This window comes from Tachyglossus aculeatus, chromosome 7 (assembly GCF_015852505.1).
Source record: "Tachyglossus aculeatus isolate mTacAcu1 chromosome 7, mTacAcu1.pri, whole genome shotgun sequence".
NCBI lineage: Eukaryota > Metazoa > Chordata > Mammalia > Monotremata > Tachyglossidae > Tachyglossus > Tachyglossus aculeatus.
In genome coordinates this window covers 19,613,120-19,628,959 of record NC_052072.1, presented here as the reverse complement: position 1 = coordinate 19,628,959, position 15,840 = coordinate 19,613,120, and the positions used below count along the sequence as shown (strand labels likewise).

At 55.5% G+C, this 15,840-nt stretch overlaps 1 protein-coding gene across 1 annotated transcript; it reads right to left on the bottom strand.

The window, feature by feature from the left end:
• Positions 1-2,540: 2,540 nt before the first annotated feature.
• Positions 2,541-15,382, bottom strand: FANCE (FA complementation group E). Its single transcript, XM_038748760.1, has 11 exons — positions 14,761-15,382; positions 12,360-12,633; positions 10,534-11,122; positions 7,944-7,979; positions 7,288-7,347; positions 6,878-7,021; positions 6,503-6,626; positions 6,124-6,199; positions 5,867-5,933; positions 5,224-5,349; positions 2,541-4,130 (listed from the first exon to the last, which is right to left on the bottom strand). Exons 1-11 carry the CDS (start codon positions 15,380-15,382, stop codon positions 4,005-4,007), a joined length of 2,244 nt encoding a protein of 747 aa, XP_038604688.1. The 3' UTR covers positions 2,541-4,004.
• Between the last annotated feature and the right edge of the window lie 458 nt (positions 15,383-15,840).

The following is a 15,840-nucleotide window of genomic DNA, read 5'->3' as shown; positions in this document are numbered from 1 at the left end:
GGGTGCGGAGGGTCATTCATTCAATCGTATTTACTGAGCGCCTACTGTGTGCAGAGCACTGTACTAAGCGCTTGGGAAGTACAAGTTGGCAACATATAGGGACGGTCCCAACCCAACAGTGGGCTCACAGTCTAGAAGGGGCAGACAGACAACAAAACAAAACATATTAACAAAATAAAATAAATATGTACAATAAATAGAGTAATAAATCTGTACAAACATATATACAGGTGCTGTGGGGAGGGGAAGGAGGTAGGGCCGGGGGGAGGGGGAGAGGAAAAAGGGGGCTCAGTCTGGGAAGGCCTCCTGGAGGAGGTGAGCTCTCAGGAGGGCTTTGAAGGGAGGAAGAGAGCTAGCTTGGCGGATGGGCAGAGGGAGGGCATTCCGGGCCAGGGGGAGGACGTGGGCCGGGGGTCGATGGCGGGACTGGCGAGAACGAGGCCCAGTGAGGAGGTGAGTGGCGGCAGAGGAGCGGAGGGTGCGGGATGGGCTGGAGAAGGAGAGAAGGGAGGTGAGGGAGGAGGGGGCGAGGGGATGGATGGACAGCCTTGAAGCCCAGGGTGAGGAGTTTCTGCCTGATACGTAGGTTGATTGGTAGCCACTCTGCACACAGTAAGTGCTCAATAAATGATAGAATGAATAATAATGATGGCATTTACTGAGCGCTTACTATGTGCAAAGCGCTGTTCTAAGCGCCGGGGAGGTTACAAGGTGATCAGGGCAGATTCATTCAGTCGTATTTATTGAGCGCTTACTGTGGGCAGAGCACTGTAAGGCCTTACTGAGAGCTCACCTCCTCCAGGAGGCCTTCCCAGACTGAGCCCCTTCCTTCCTCTCCCCCTCGCCCCCCTCTCCATCCCCCCCATCTTACCTCCTTCCCTTCCCCACTGCACCTGTATATATGTATATATGTTTGTACATATGTGTTACTCTATTTTACTTGTACATATCTGTTCTATTTATTTTATTTTGTTAGTATGTTTGGGTTTGTTCTCTGTCTCCCCCTTTTAGACTCTGAGCCCACTGTTGGGTAGGGACTGTCTTTATATGTTGCCAACTTGTACTTCCCAAGCACTTAGTACAGTGCTCTGCACACAGTAAACGCTCAATAAATACGATTGATGATGATGATGATGATCAGGTTGTCCCACGGGGGGCTCACAGTCTTCATCCCCAATTTACAGATGAGGTAACTGAGGCCCAGAGAAGTGAAGTGACTTGCCCAAGGTCACACAGCTGAAAACTGGCAGAGCTCTGAGATGAGAACCCATGACCTCTGATTCCAAAGCCTGTGCTCTTTCCACTGAGCCACTCTGATTAGAACCCAGGCCTTCTGATTCCCAGGACCATGCTCTTTCCACTAGGCCACGTTCCCTGTAGGAAGAAGGAAAGGGGTGGGAGGACGGTGGGGAGGACAAATTGACAACTTCTGGCTGCACTGAGTGCAAGGCTGAACCTCCTCCACTGCTACCTTCTCCACTGCTAGAAGCAGCGTGGCTCAGTGGACAGAGCACGGACTTTGGAGCCAGAGATCATGGGTTCGAATCCCGGCTCTGCCACTTGTCAGCTGTGTGACTTTGGGCAAGTCACTTAACTTCTCTGGGCCTCAGTTACCTCTGTAAAATGGGGATGAAGATTGTGAGCCCCACGTGGGACAACCTGATCACCTTGTATACCCCCAGCGCTTAGAACAGTGCCTTGCACATAGTAAGCACTTAATAAATGCCAGCATTATTATTATTATTACCTCCCCTCTGGGGATGCAGAAACAGCCAGTCCATCAAGGGAGCGGCGTGGCCTACTGGATAGAGCACGGGCCTGGGAACCAGAAGGAGATGGGTTCTAATCCAGGCTCCACAACGTGTCTGCTGTGTAACCCTAAGCAAGTCACCTTGCTTCTCTGTGCCTCAGTTACCTCAATGTAAAGTAGGGATTATCACGGTACTTGTTAAGCACTTCTATGTCCCAAGCCAGCTGATCAGGTTGGACACAGTCCCCGTCCCACATGGGGCTCACAGCCTTAATCTGCATTTCACAGACGAGGTTACAGGCACAGAGAAGTAAAGTGGCATGCCCAAGGTCACACAGCAGACAAGTGGCAAAGTCAGGATTAAAACCCAGGTCCTTCAGACTCTCAGGACCGTGCTCTGTCCACTAAGCCATGCTGAGCCCCATGTGGGACATGGACTTTGTCCAACCTGATCTACCCCAGCATGGTAAGCAAGAAGCAGCATGGTTCAGTGGAAAGAGCCTGGGCTTGGGAGTCAGAGGTCATGGGTTCTAATCCTGACTCCGCCACTCTTTTCAGCTGTGTGACTTTAGGCAAGTCACTTAACTTCTCTGTGCCTCAGCTACCTCATCTGCAAAATGGGGATTAAGACGGTGAGCCCCACGTGGGACAACCTGATTACCTTGTATCTACCCCAATGCTTAGTGCTTGGCACATAGTAAGCGCTTAACAAATACCATCATCACCATTATTAGGAAATACCATCACAAAAAAGCACAGCTCCCAGCATGAGCCCAACCTTGGCAGGGGCTGAAAAAGCAGTAGGGCTTTATTATTTGAAGCATTTCCCTAGACACAAAAGCTATATGTTTGAAATTTACATTTTAAATCTAGTGCTTGAGCAACTGCTATACAGTCGACAAGGAGCCAACTTTACAATAAACGTTATTTTTAATTGCTAACAGGATAGGTCGACTCTGGCACTGTAGTGTCCAATCCATCGATTCCTCAGTTTTAGCTTCTCCCACATGGACAGCATCTTTTAAAACTGAGCAAACTCAATACACGTCACTCCTGAGGCAGAACCACACTAGTGTGGGTTTCCTTTGACACAAATGCCTCGCTTCTTCAAATAAAACCCAAAAACCCCAAAGAGATGAGTGGCAGACAGCAATGTGAGACGAGGGTTGCATGGGTATGGCACAGCAGAAACCACTCGAGCTGTTGGCACCGTATTTTTAAAAGCAGATTTTTTTTTTAATTCTCACCCCAATTGATAACTAACCAACTTTTCCAAACCAAGTGTTTCCCAGCACACATCAACTTTTCCAGTGTCTTGCCTGTCCGTGCCCCTCACCCTTTTTAATCTACTTGCCCCTGGAGGCTTGTCACCAGTTCCTCTTCCTGACATTTTAGGACACCTTCCTATCTCTTCCTAGACAGCTCACCCTGTTTTGTGCCCCTTTGTCCTTCTCCGGGCTTGTTCAACTTTCTTTCTTCTCCAGCCCCAAATTTCCCTATTTGGCTTTTCCTTTATTTCCCCAGATCTGAGGGAACAACCGATCTGGAGCTAGGCGCTGGTTAATACCACCATTTACCTGGCAACATTAGAACCCAGCTGTAATTCAGCCCTGCCCTCGCTCTCCTTCCACTGTCCCTCCTGCTTGGTGTTCTCAGGTCACTGCCGTAGCGCGCCCTGGGGAAAGGCAAGCGGCGGGAGAGGAGGAGATGGAGAGCAGCGGGGGCCTGGCAAACCAGCTCCCAGACATACGATGCCCACGCCAAATAGTTGTCAGATGTCCCAGCCTCATTATCTTGAGCCTTACTCTGCCCACGGCGAGGGTCCTGCTTGCCACTTCCAGGTTCCCGAGACGAAACCTCACTGGAGGAGCCAGCACTGACAGCTCTGTGGGAAATGGAGGCAGGACTGTCCACGCTCGCCTTTAACTTTCCAACTTTCCATCCACACACATCTGGAGCTGTCGATCCACGGAGCCAAGAGAGGCGGTCCTTCTGTGGGCGCCCATGCCCTCACTCCTGGGATCTGAGCCAGGCTTAAGCGGGGTGCAGAACTTTGGTGGCAACTGGTCAGTAATGCAGATCCCACAGGCAGCAGTTCTGGCTTCCTGATCTTCCCTGCCAACTTTATTATGAGCTTAATGAGCGGCTCTGCCAATCCTGCCGGGGGTTCCCCGAGTCCTACCATGAAGGGAGCTGAGCTGCTCGGACCAAAGGACAGCTGGACCAGACAGGTTCCCTCGTGGTCAAATCATTCCTAGGAGGGGAGTGGAGCCTTGCTGGAAGCCGGTGGGCATCCTAAGACCGTGAGCAGGGTCTTCCTTAGAAAGGTGGTGTTAAGCTGCAGGGCGGCAGCGAGGGAAAGTTTCTGTGTTTCCGTGATCTGGAGGGGAGATACGAAGTGGGGGGAGAACTCCATTCATTCATTCATATTTATTGAGCACTAAGTGCTTGGGAGAGTACAACAGAGCAATAAACAGACAACACATTCCCTGCCCACAATGAGTTTACAGTCTAGAGGGAGAGACAGACATTAAGACGTGTCTCTCGTGTCCTCGTGTCTCTCTCCACTTCAATCCATACTTCATGCTGCTGCCCGGATTATCTTTGTCCAGAAACGCTCTGGGCATATTACTCCCCTCCTCAAAAATCTCCAGTGGCTACCAATCAATCTGCGCATCAGGCAGAAACTCCTCACCCTGGGTTTCAAGGCTGTCCATCACCTCGCCCCCTCCTACCTCCCCTCCCTTCTCTCCTTCTACTGCCCAGCCCGCACCCTCCGCTCCTCCACCGCTAATCTCCTCACTGTACCTCGTTCTCGCCTGTCCCGCCGTCGACCCCCGGCCCACGTCCTCCCCCGGGCCTGGAATGCCCTCCCTCTGCCCCTCCGCCAAGCTAGCTCTCTTCCTCCCTTCAAGGCCCTGCTGAGAGCCCACCTCCTCCAGGAGGCCTTCCCAGACTGAGCCCCTTCCTTCCTCTCCCCCTCGTCCCCCTCTCCATCCCCCCATCTTACCTCCTTCCCTTCCCCACAGCACCTGTATATATGTATATATGGTTGTACATATTTATTACTCTATTTATTTATTTATTTATTTAACTTGTACATTTCTATCCTATTTATTTTATTTTGTTGGTATGTCTGGTTCTGTTCTCTGTCTCCCCCTTTTAGACTGTGAGCCCACTGTTGGGTAGGGACTGTCTCTATGTGTTGCCAATTTGTACTTCCCAAGCGCTTAGTACAGTGCTCTGCACATAGTAAGCGCTCAATAAATACGATTGATTGATTGATTGATTAAGACATTGAGGGATAGCAGTAGGGGCGGAGGGGAAGCCATATGGAGGGGATTTGCCGCAGAAGGGAGGGGGTAGTCAGGTGGGGGAAGGTAAGAGGTGAGGTCAAGCTTAGCGACCCCCAGGGCCCCGCTCTCCCCGACAGGTTCCCCGAGCCCTGACCCAGTCAGCCCCAGTCCACTCACGTGACTCCGATACTGGGTCAGGACGGTCAGCACTAGCCGGGAGAAGGCCACGGAGGAGGCGAAGACGGGAGTCTGGCAGCAAAGCTGACCCAACAGTTGGTCCAAGGTCTCAGGGGGCAGCGCCAGCTGAAGGACGGCGACAGAGACCGCGGGCCTTGGCACCGGGATCCTCAGGCGTTTCCTAGGTGACCTCGCCCCACCCATCACCCACCGGGCTGGGGCCGAAGGACCTCAAAGCACCTGCCGACCATTAGGAGAAGCAGCGTGGCTCGGTGGAAAGAGCACGGGCTTTGGAGTCAGAGGTCATGGGTTCGAATCCCGGCCCCGCCAATTGTTAGCTGTGTGACTTTGGGCAAGTCACTTCACTCCTCTGGGCCTCAGTTCCCTCATCTGTAAAATGGGGATTAAGACTGTGAGCCCCCTGTGGGACAGCCTGATCACCTTGTAACCTCCCCAGTGCTTAGAACAGCGCTTTGCACAGAGTAAGCGCTTAATAAATGCTATTATTATTTTAATTAACTCTTGAATGTTCACAGCAGCGGGGAAGAGAACGGAATCGGCCTCAAGATCCATGGGAAAGTTTGGTCAGAAGGCCCGGGCAACATGGAGTGAGGACCCCATTCCCAGCAGCCACAGCCCTCACCTGCTGCCCCAGCAGGGTCTGTAGAAGTGGGAAAGTAGCCTCGGTCCAGGGGAGGTCCAGGGCGAGGCTGGGAGGGAAGGGAGAGGCTCTACGTCAGGATGGGGATGGTGCAGCCCGGGGCGGGAGTGGAGGCTGCTTTCCCAATCCCAGCCCGGCAAACGTGGGACCCAGAGGGTCTGAAGGATGTGCGGAGTTAAGGGGCTGAAGGAGTGGTGTGAAGAGGACAAAGGGAAGAGAAATTGGTGGGACACACACACCTCAACATCAGGATCAGCTGCTCCGGCTCTAGGGTCTTCTCCATCAGCTGGCAAAGTAGCCCTGTCTGCAGGGGGCCTAGGCAAAGAGGTGGGGGTACGAGACTCTGGGCCCGAGCCAACTTCTGAGCGGGGCACAAGGGCCGGTCACCTTGCCCTCTTGGGCACTGCGGGGGAGGGCTCCTTCCACCCTCTTTGCCACAGACAGAAGGACCTGGGACAGTGTGGGCTGAGGTCTCGAGCAGACGCGGTGAGGCTGGGGAGTGGAGCTGGTGCTGAAGGACGGGCCTCCTGGGGCCCGAGTGGGGATGGGGACAGGGAACGGAGGCAGTTCAGGGACACTGGGGATGGGACCGCGGGAGGGAGGGAGAGAGGAAGCTACCTGTGGCAGGGGACAGCAGCAAGGGGCGAAAAAGGCCCAGGCCGATGGCGTGTGGGTACTTAGTACAGAAGGCGGACAGGGCAGCCGTGAGAACTCGTGAGGCCGGGGCCGTCAGGGACAGAATCTGCAGCGGTTGAGTGGGGGGTCAGGGAGTGAATTAGAGCTGTCAGGGAGGCACCCTCCTTTTCCTCTCCCTCCACCGGTAATGCGGACCAACAACAGTGTAAGGCACATCACCCCTGAACCCCGGACTCTCCCGACCCAGCCCCTCCGTCCCCCTGCCCACCCGGCCAAGCCACCCATACTTGGCTGCCCTTTCTCCCATACACGTGCCCTCGGGGCCCACATTCCCCATGCCACCCTGGGAGCACCCACCTTGTCCAGAAAGAGGCTCTGGGCCAGCACAGTGGCACTGCTGCTGCTCAGGTCAGGTGCCAGGGCCAGGAGCCAGGTGCTGAGCTGGTAGATGGCAGTGTCCGGGAGCTGGCACAATCGCAGCTGCTCACACACAGCCTCCAACTGGAGAGGTCAGGGGGGACGGGACAGGGAGATGAGGACCGAGGGGCGCTGAGGTGGCCCGCACAGCCCACACAGGCACCTCTTCTCCCAGCCCTGATGCTGCTGTTACAGAAAAGGGGGTTGGGGTGGGCACGCGCGGGAGGGAGGACGCAGTTCCAAGCACAGTGTGCAGCGTACAGGAGACGCACAACTTCCGCTGCTCATTAAGATGACAAAAGACAAGCCCAGGGGTAGCGTCCTGGTCAGGCCTTCGGGTCCGCTCTCACCTGGTGGGGGAAGCACTGGTGGAGGAGATGCAGGTCGGTGGGGGGGCTTCCCAGTGGTCCCTGTTGGGGGAAGAGGAAACGCTGGGACGCTACTTGGAGACCCCACCCCTGTCCAGTTCTCTCTCAGTCCCTCCCTCTCCGACCCAGGGGTCTGTTCTTCTCAGGAACTAGAGCCCCAAGGATCCACAGTTCTCCAGGGGGAGCCAGCTTTGGGGTCTAGGGCCAGGATGGGAATGGACAAGATGGCCAGGATGGGAATGGCCAGGACGGGAATGGCCAGGATGGGAATGGACAAGACGGGCCAGGATGGGAATGGACAAGACGGGCCAGGATGGGAATGGACAAGACGGGCCAGGATGGGAATGGACAAGACGGGCCAGGATGGGAATGGACAAGACGGGCCAGGATGGGAATGGACAAGACGGGCCAGGATGGGAATGGACAAGACGGGCCAGGATGGGAATGGACAAGACGGGCCAGGATGCAAATGGACAAGACGGACCAGGATGGGAATGGACAAGACAGGCCAGGATGGGAATGGACAAGACAGGCCAGGATGGGAATGGACAAGAAGGGCCAGGATGGGAATGGACAAGATGGGCCAAGATGAGAATGGACAAGAACGAGGGGCGAGAGGGCGCGCGCAAATTACTCACCTCCCATTCTATCTCCAACAGTTGGGATACCAGGCCCTGAGAAGAGACGGGGACGAGAGGTGGGTGGGAGTGGTCGGGAGGGGGGCAAAGCTCGGGCCAGGGAGAGGGTGAAGATTATAATAACACCAATACTATTTAAGTACTTTTTCTGCACTGAGCACTGTTCTAAACGCTGTGGTGGATACAAGATAAGAAGGTCAGACAGTCCCCGTCCCACATGAGCCTTGCACGTGTAAGTAGGAGGGAGAATATTTTACAGATGAGGAAAATGAGGCCCTGAGAAGTTAAATGACTCAAGGGGGTGGAGTCGGAATTAGAAGACAGGTCCTCTGACACTCAGCTCTCACCACTAATAATAATAATAATAATAATGGCATTCATTAAGCGCTTACTATGTGCAAAGCACTGTTCTAAGCACTGGGGAGGTAACAAGGTGATCATGTTGTCCCCCGGGGGGCTCACAGTCTTAATCCCCATTTTACAGATGAGGCCCAGAGAAGTGAAGTGACTTGCCCAAAGTCACACAGCTGACAATTGGCGGAGCCGGGATTTGAACCCCTGACCTCTGACTCCAAAGCCCGGGCTCTTTCCACTGAGACTATGCCACGCTGGGTCAGGAGACATCTCACCCATGTGGCCCTGAGCCCCTGATTTTGCTTAGGTGGCCTCTGATCTTTGGGCAGTGTAAGGGGATCCCCTCTGGCTCCAGTTTCTGCCTTCGCCCAGTTCAGTTCCAGTAGAGGCGGCAGGGCCAAACAAAGTCGACTCCTGGGCCAGCCCAGGGCAACACCGCAAGACCCTCGGAAGCAAGTTTCCAATCCCTTCTGGAACCCACGTGCCTCCTAACGTGGCCAGGTTTGGCTTTACGCCATCCCCATCCCTTCCCAGGATTTGGGCATCGTGGCCTTCTCTGACTCCTGTGGTTGCCCATCCACTAATTCATTCACTCACTCGATCGTATTTATTGAGTGCTTATTGTGTGCAGAGAACTGTACTAAGCGCTTGGAAAGTACAATTCGGCAAGAGATAGGGACAATCGCTATCAATAAATACGATCAAATGAATGAATGAATGTGCATATAGCTTTAATTCTATTTATTCTGATGATTTTGACACCTGCTTACGTGTTTTGTTTTGTTGCCTGTCTCCCCCTTCTAGACTGTAAGCCCGTTATTGGAAAGGGACCGTCTCTATACGCTGCCAACTTGGACTTCCCAAGCGCTTAGTACAGTGCTCTGCACACAGTAAGCGCTCAATAAATACGATTGATGATGATCCAACAATGGGCTCACACTCTAGAAGCAGCGTGGCTCAGTGGAAAGAGCATGGGCTTTGGAGTCAGAGTCATGGGTTCGAATCCCGGCTCCGCCACACGTCTGCTGTGCGACCTTGGGCAAGTCACTTAACTTCTCTGAGCCTCAGTTACCTCATCTGTAAAATAGGGATTAAGACCGTGAGCCCCACGTGGGACAAACTGATCCCCCCCAGCGCTTAGAACGGTACTTTGCACATAGTAAGCACTTAACAAATGCCATTATTATTATTAGAAGGGGGAGACAGACAACAAAATAAAACAATAAAATAACATCAAAGTAAATAGAATTATAGGTACATATACATCATTAATAAAATATATAGAATAATAAATATGTACAAATGTGAACGACTGCTGTGGGGCGGAGAAGGGGGTAGGCCAGAGGGAGGGAGGGGGGTGATGGGGAGGGAGGAGGAGCAGAGGAAAAGGGGGGCTCAGTCTGGGAAGGCCTCCTGGAGGAAGTGAGCTCTCAGTAGGGCTTTGAAGTGGGCGGGGGAGAGAGCTAGTTTGGCGAATGTGAGGAGGGGGGGCATTCCAGACCAATCAATCAATCAATCGTATGTATTGAGCGCTTACTGTGTGCAGAGCACTGTACTAAGCGCTTGGGAGTACAAGTTGACTGTGGGACGTGGGCCAGGGGTCAATCAATCAATCAATTGTATTTATTGAGTGCTTATTGTGTGAAGAGCACTGTACTAAAAACACTTGGGAAGTACAAGTTGGCAACATATAGAGACGGTCCCCACCCAACAGTGGGCTCACAGTCTAGAAGGGGGAGACAGAGAACAAAACCAAACGAATTAACAAAATAAAAGAAATAGAATAGATATGTACAAGTAAAATGAATAGAGTAATAAATATGTACAAACATATATACATATATACAGGTGCTGTGGGGAAGGGAAGGAGGGGGCTCAGTGTGGGAAGGCCCTTGGAGGAGGTGAGCTCTCAGTAGGGCCTTGAAGGGAGGAAGAGAGCTAGCTTGGTGGATGTGTGGAGGGAGGGCATTCCAGACCAGGGGGAGGACATGGGCCGGGGGTAGACGGCGGGACAGGCGAGAACGAGGCCCGGTGAGGAGGTGAGTGGCAGAGGAGCGGAGGGTGCAGCTCTGATCCTGAGCTATTGTGCTCATCCCCTATGTCCAGGGCCATTTATGGTGGTTAGGGTGGAGTTGGGGGCTGGGGTGGTCACGGTGGCTGGAGTGAGGGGACAGCTCAGACCAGCTCACCGTGCTCCCCATCACCGAGAGCCCTCTGACTAGCAGACGAGCAGTACCTTGATGTCCTGGGGCAAATCCAGAGTCTCTCCTGGCCTGCCGCAGGCCTCTCCATCCACTGCTCCCAAGCTGATGGAGTCCTCCTCGCTCTCTCCAGCCCCTGAGGGGGATCCCCCCTCCTGGCCAGCCACAGCTGATGGCCCTTCCCCCGGACTCCCACCCTCCTCCTCACCCTCCTGGACCCGAGGCCTCTTGGGGGGTCGTTCTCCCTCCTGACTGTCGTCTTCCCTCTCCAACCCCTTCCTACCCCTTCGGTATGACTGAGATCCCATGTCTTCCGCCGCCTCAACGGAGACCTCGGCGCGGTTCGGCCCGAGCCCCCGGTCCGGTCCCCTGAGTGTCCGGCACAGACCCCTCAACTGCTCCCTGCACTCAGCAGTCAGCAGGGAGGCCCCCTCCTCTGCCTCCCCCAGTTCCCTCCCCAGAAGGTCCCCCAGGGCCCTCAGCCAGGGGTCAGAGGCAGAGGGACAGCGGACCAGCTGCAGCAGGGACCGGACGGCAGGCCTGGGCAGCGCCGGGCGGGTGGCCAGCAACAAGGCCAGGAGGTTTGCCTGGCACACGGGTGGCAACTGCAGCAGCAGCGGCGTCCTGCAAGGAAGGGAGAGGGGAGTCAGCAGCAATCTCAACTACACCCTGAGGAGAAGAATACTGGTGGATGGACCCAGCTGAGAGCGAAAGCGGAAGGAGGTGCGGGAAAGCAGGGAGGAGTGGTGGGGGAGGAGGAGGAGGATGCTGGAAAGTGGTGGAGGAGGAGGATGCTGGAAAGTGGTGGAGGAGGAGGATGCTGGAGAGTGGTGGAGGAGGAGGAGGACGAGGGAGAGGAGGAGGAGGCTGGAGAGTGATGGAGGAGGAGGAGGAGGACGAGGGAGAGGGAAGAGGCTGGACAGTGGTGGAGGAGGAGGAGGAGGAGGACGAGGGAGAGGAGGAGGAGGCTGCAGAGTGGTGGTGGAGGAGGAGGAGGATGAAGGAGAGGAGGAGGAGGCTGGAGAGTGGTGGAGGAGGATGAAGGAGAGGAAGAGGAGGCTGGAGAGTGGTGAAGGAGGAGGAGGAGGAGGAGGATGACGACGAAGGAGAGGAGGAGGCTGGAGAGTGGTGGTGGAGGAGGAGGAGGAGGATGAGGGAGAGGAGGAGGAGGCTGGAGAGTGGTGGAGGAGGAGGGAGGGGAGGAGGAGGCTGGAGAGTGGTGGAGGAGGAGGGAGAGGGGGAGGAGGAGGAGGAGGCTGGAGAGTGGAGGAGGAGGAGGGAGGGGAGGAGGAGGCTGGAGAGTGGAGGAGGAGGAGGGAGGGGAGGAGGAGGCCGGAGAGTGGTGGAAGAGGAGGGAGGGGAGGAGGAGGCTGGAGAGTGGTGGAGGAGGAGGGAGAGGGGGAGGAGGAGGAGGCTGGAGAGTGGAGGAGGAGGAGGGAGGGGAGGAGGAGGCTGGAGAGTGGAGGAGGAGGAGGGAGGGGAGGAGGAGGCCGGAGAGTGGTGGAAGAGGAGGGAGGGGAGGAGGAGGCTGGAGAGTGGTGGAGGAGGAGGGAGAGGGGGAGGAGGCTGGAGAGTGGAGGAGGAGGAGCAGGCGGATGGAGAGTGGAGGAGGAGGCGGATGGAGAGTGGTGGTGGAGGAGGGGTTGGTCGAGGGAGAGGAGGAGGCTGGAGAGTGGTAGGGGAGGAGGAGGATGAAGGAGAGGAGGAGGAGGCTGGAGAGTGGTGGAGGAGGAGGAGGACGAGGGAGAGAAGGGGGAGCCTGGAGAGTGGTGGAGAAGGAGGAGGGGGCTGGACGGTGGTGGAGAAAGAGGAGGGGGAGGAGGCGGGTAGGGTGTCGGTGCCGAGGGTGAGGCAGACTCACGTGGGCAGGGGGCCCCGGGCTGGGCCCGGCTCTGGGTCCGGCTCCGGGCGGCCCAGGGCCTGCAGGAGGGGCCGCAGCCCCAACCGCCGCACGGCGCCCAGGGCCCGCAAGGGGCCAAGGCCCAGCACGGACCGCGGGGGGCACGGCGGGCGCGGGAGGAGCGGGGGGCACGGAGGGCGCGGGGGGGCCCGGGGGGCACGGGGGGCACGGAGGGCACGGGGGGCCCGCCATGGGGGCGGCGGAGGCCCAGCCTCCCTCCCTCCCTCCCAGACGCCTCGGCGCCAACCAGAAGCCCCCGCCGTCAGGGCGGGCCCGGCTCGACCTGCGGCCTCCTTGGCCTTCCTCAGCGCTCAGTCCAGTGTCCTGCACATGGTCAGCGCCCAATAAACACGACTGAAGAAACGCATAGGGGGGAGGGAAGGAAGGAAGCCGGATCGGGGGGCGGGGGAGGCTAAGGCGGAGCCGGGACGGGGCGGGGCCGGGTGGACAAACAGCGTGGGCTGGGAAATCAATCAATCAATCAATCAATCAATCGTATTTATTGAGAGCTTACTTGTGCAGAGCACTGGACTAAGCGCTTGGGAAGGACAAGTTGGCAACATCTAGCGACGGTCCCTACCCCACAGTGGGCTCACAGTCTAGAAGGGGGAGACAGAGAAGGAGTCGCAGCTCATGGGTTCAAATCCCGACTCCGCCACTTAATAATGATAATAACGTTGGTATTTGTTAAGCGCTTACTATGTGCCAAGCACTGTTCTAAGCGCTGGGGGGAATACAAGGAGATGAGGTTGTCCCATGTGGGGCTCACAGTCTTAACCCCCATTTGACAGATGAGGGAACTGAGGTACAGAGAAGTGAAGTGACTTGCCCAAGGTCACACAGCAGACATGTGGGGGAGGCGGGATTCGAACCCGTGACCTGTGACTCCCAAGCCCGCGCTCCTTCCACTGAGCCACGCTGCTTCTCAATTGTCAGCTGTGTGACTTGGGGCAAGTCACGTCACTTCTCTGGGCCTGTTCCGTCATCTGTGAAATGGAGATTAAGTCTGTGAGTCCCACGTGGGACCACCTGATCACCTTGTAACCTCCCCAGCGCTTAGAACAGTGCTTTGCACATAGCAAGCGCTTAACAAATGCCATCACTGTTATTGTTATTAATCCCCATTTTCCAGATGAGGTAACTGAGGCACAGAGAAGGGAAGTGACTTACCCAAAGTCACACAGCTGACAAGTGGTGGAGCTGGGATTAGAACCCACGACCTCTGACACCCAAGCCCAGGCTCTTTCCACTGAGCCACGCTGCTTCTCTATGTCTGCCGGGTGACCTTGGGCAAGTCACTTATCTGAGCCCCAGTGACCTCATCTGGAAAATGGGGATGAAGACTGGGAGCCCCTCGTGGGACCACGTGATCACCTTGTATCCCCCCCCCCCAACGCTTAGAACAGTGCTTGGTACAAGTATTGTTCTGACGATTTTGACACCTGTCCACGTGTTTTGTTGTCTGTCTCCCCCTTCTAGACTGTGAGTCCGTTGTTGGGTAGGGACCATCTCTATTTGTTGCCAAATTGTACGTCCCAAGCACTTAGTGCAGTGCTCTGCACACAGTAAGTGTTCAATAAATAATAATAATAATAATGGTGGCATTTCTTAAGCGCTTACTATGTGCAAAGCACTGTTCTAAGCGCTGTACGGGAATACAAGGTGATCAGGTTGTCCCATGCGGGGCTCACAGTCTTAATCCCCATTTTCCAGATGAGGTAACTGAGGCTCAGAGAAGTTAAGTGACTTGCCCAAGGTCACACAGCAGATATGTGGCGGAGTCGGGATTCGAACCCATGACCTCTGACTCCAATGCCTGTGCTCTTTCCAGTGATATAGGATTGAATGAATGAATGAATAGTAAGAGAAGCAGCGTGGCTCAGTGGAAAGAGCACGGGTTTTGGAGTCAGAGGTCATGGGTTCAAATCCCAGCTCCGCCTATTGTCAGCTGTGTGACTTTGGGCATGTCACTTCACTTCTCTGGGCCTCAGTTCCCTCATCTGTAAAATGGGGATTAAGACTGTGAGCCCTCCTTGGGACAACCTGCTCACCTTGTAATCTCCCTGGCGCTTAGAACAGTGCTTTGCACATAGGAAGCGCTTAATAAATGCCATCATCATCATCATTATTATTATTATTCTCTGTGCCTCAGTTCCCTCATCTGTAAAATGGGGATTAAGACTGTGAACCCCCCGTGTGACAACCGGATCACTCTGTAACCTCCCCAGTGCTTAGAACGGTGTTTTGCATATAGTAAGGGCTTAATAAATGCCATCATTATTATTAGCAGTAGCGCTGAACAAATGCCATCATCATTATTATGATGTGGGGGCGGGGTTTGGCCTTGCGTCGGGGGCGTGACCAGGGGGCGGGGTTTGAGCGTGCGTCGTGGGCGTGGCTTGCGTCGTGAGCGTGCGTCGTGGGCGTGGCCAGGAGGGTGGCGGGGTAGGGGCCAGCGTCATGGGCGTGGCTTGCGTCGGGGCGTGGCCAGGGTTTGGGCGTGCGTCGTGGGCGAGGCCATGCGGGGCGGGGCTAGGAGCCAGCGTCGTGGGCGTTGTTTGCGTCGGGGGCGTGGCCAGCGTTTGGGCGAGCGTCGTGGGCGTGGCCAGGCGGGGGTAGGGGCCAGCGTCGTGGGCGTGACGTGAGCCGTGGGCGTGGCCACTGCTTTGTTGGGCGTCGTGGGCGTGGCCATGTGGGGCGGGGCCAGGGACCCGCGTCGGGGGCGTGGTTTGCCTCGGGGCGTGGCTTGCGTCGTGGGCACGGCCAGGGTTTGGGCGTGCGTCGTGGGCGTGGCTTCCGTCGTGGGCGTGCGTCGTGGGCGTGGCCAGGGCTAGGGGCCGGCGTCGTGGGCGTGTCTTGCGTAGGAGTGTGGTTTGCGTCGTGGGCGTGGCTTGCGTCGGGGGCGTGGCCAGAGTTTGGCGTATGTTGGGGGCGTGGCCAGGCGGGGGCGGGGCGCTCTGCCCATTGAGCCTCCATTCATTCATTCATTCATTCATTCATTCATTCATTCATTCACTCGTATTTATTGAGCGCTTACTGTGTGCAGAGCACTGTACTAAGCGCTTGGGAAGTCCAAGTTGGCAACATATAGAGACGGTCCCTACCCAACAGCGGTGTTTGCTATGTGCTAAGCACTGTTCATTCATTCAATCGTATTTATTGAGCACTTACTGTGTGCAGAGCACTGTACTAAGCGCTTGGGAAGTACAAGTTGGCAACATAGAGAGAAGGTCCCTACCCAAGCCATCCATCCATCCAGCGATTCATTCATTCAATCATATTTATTCGAATCGATTATAATGAGAAGCAGCGTGGCTCAGTGGAAAGAGCTCGGGCTTTAGGGTCAGAGGTCATGGGTTCGAATTTTGGCTCTGATGTACATATATATGTTTGTACATATTTATTACTTTATTTATTTTACTTGTACATATTTGTTCTATTT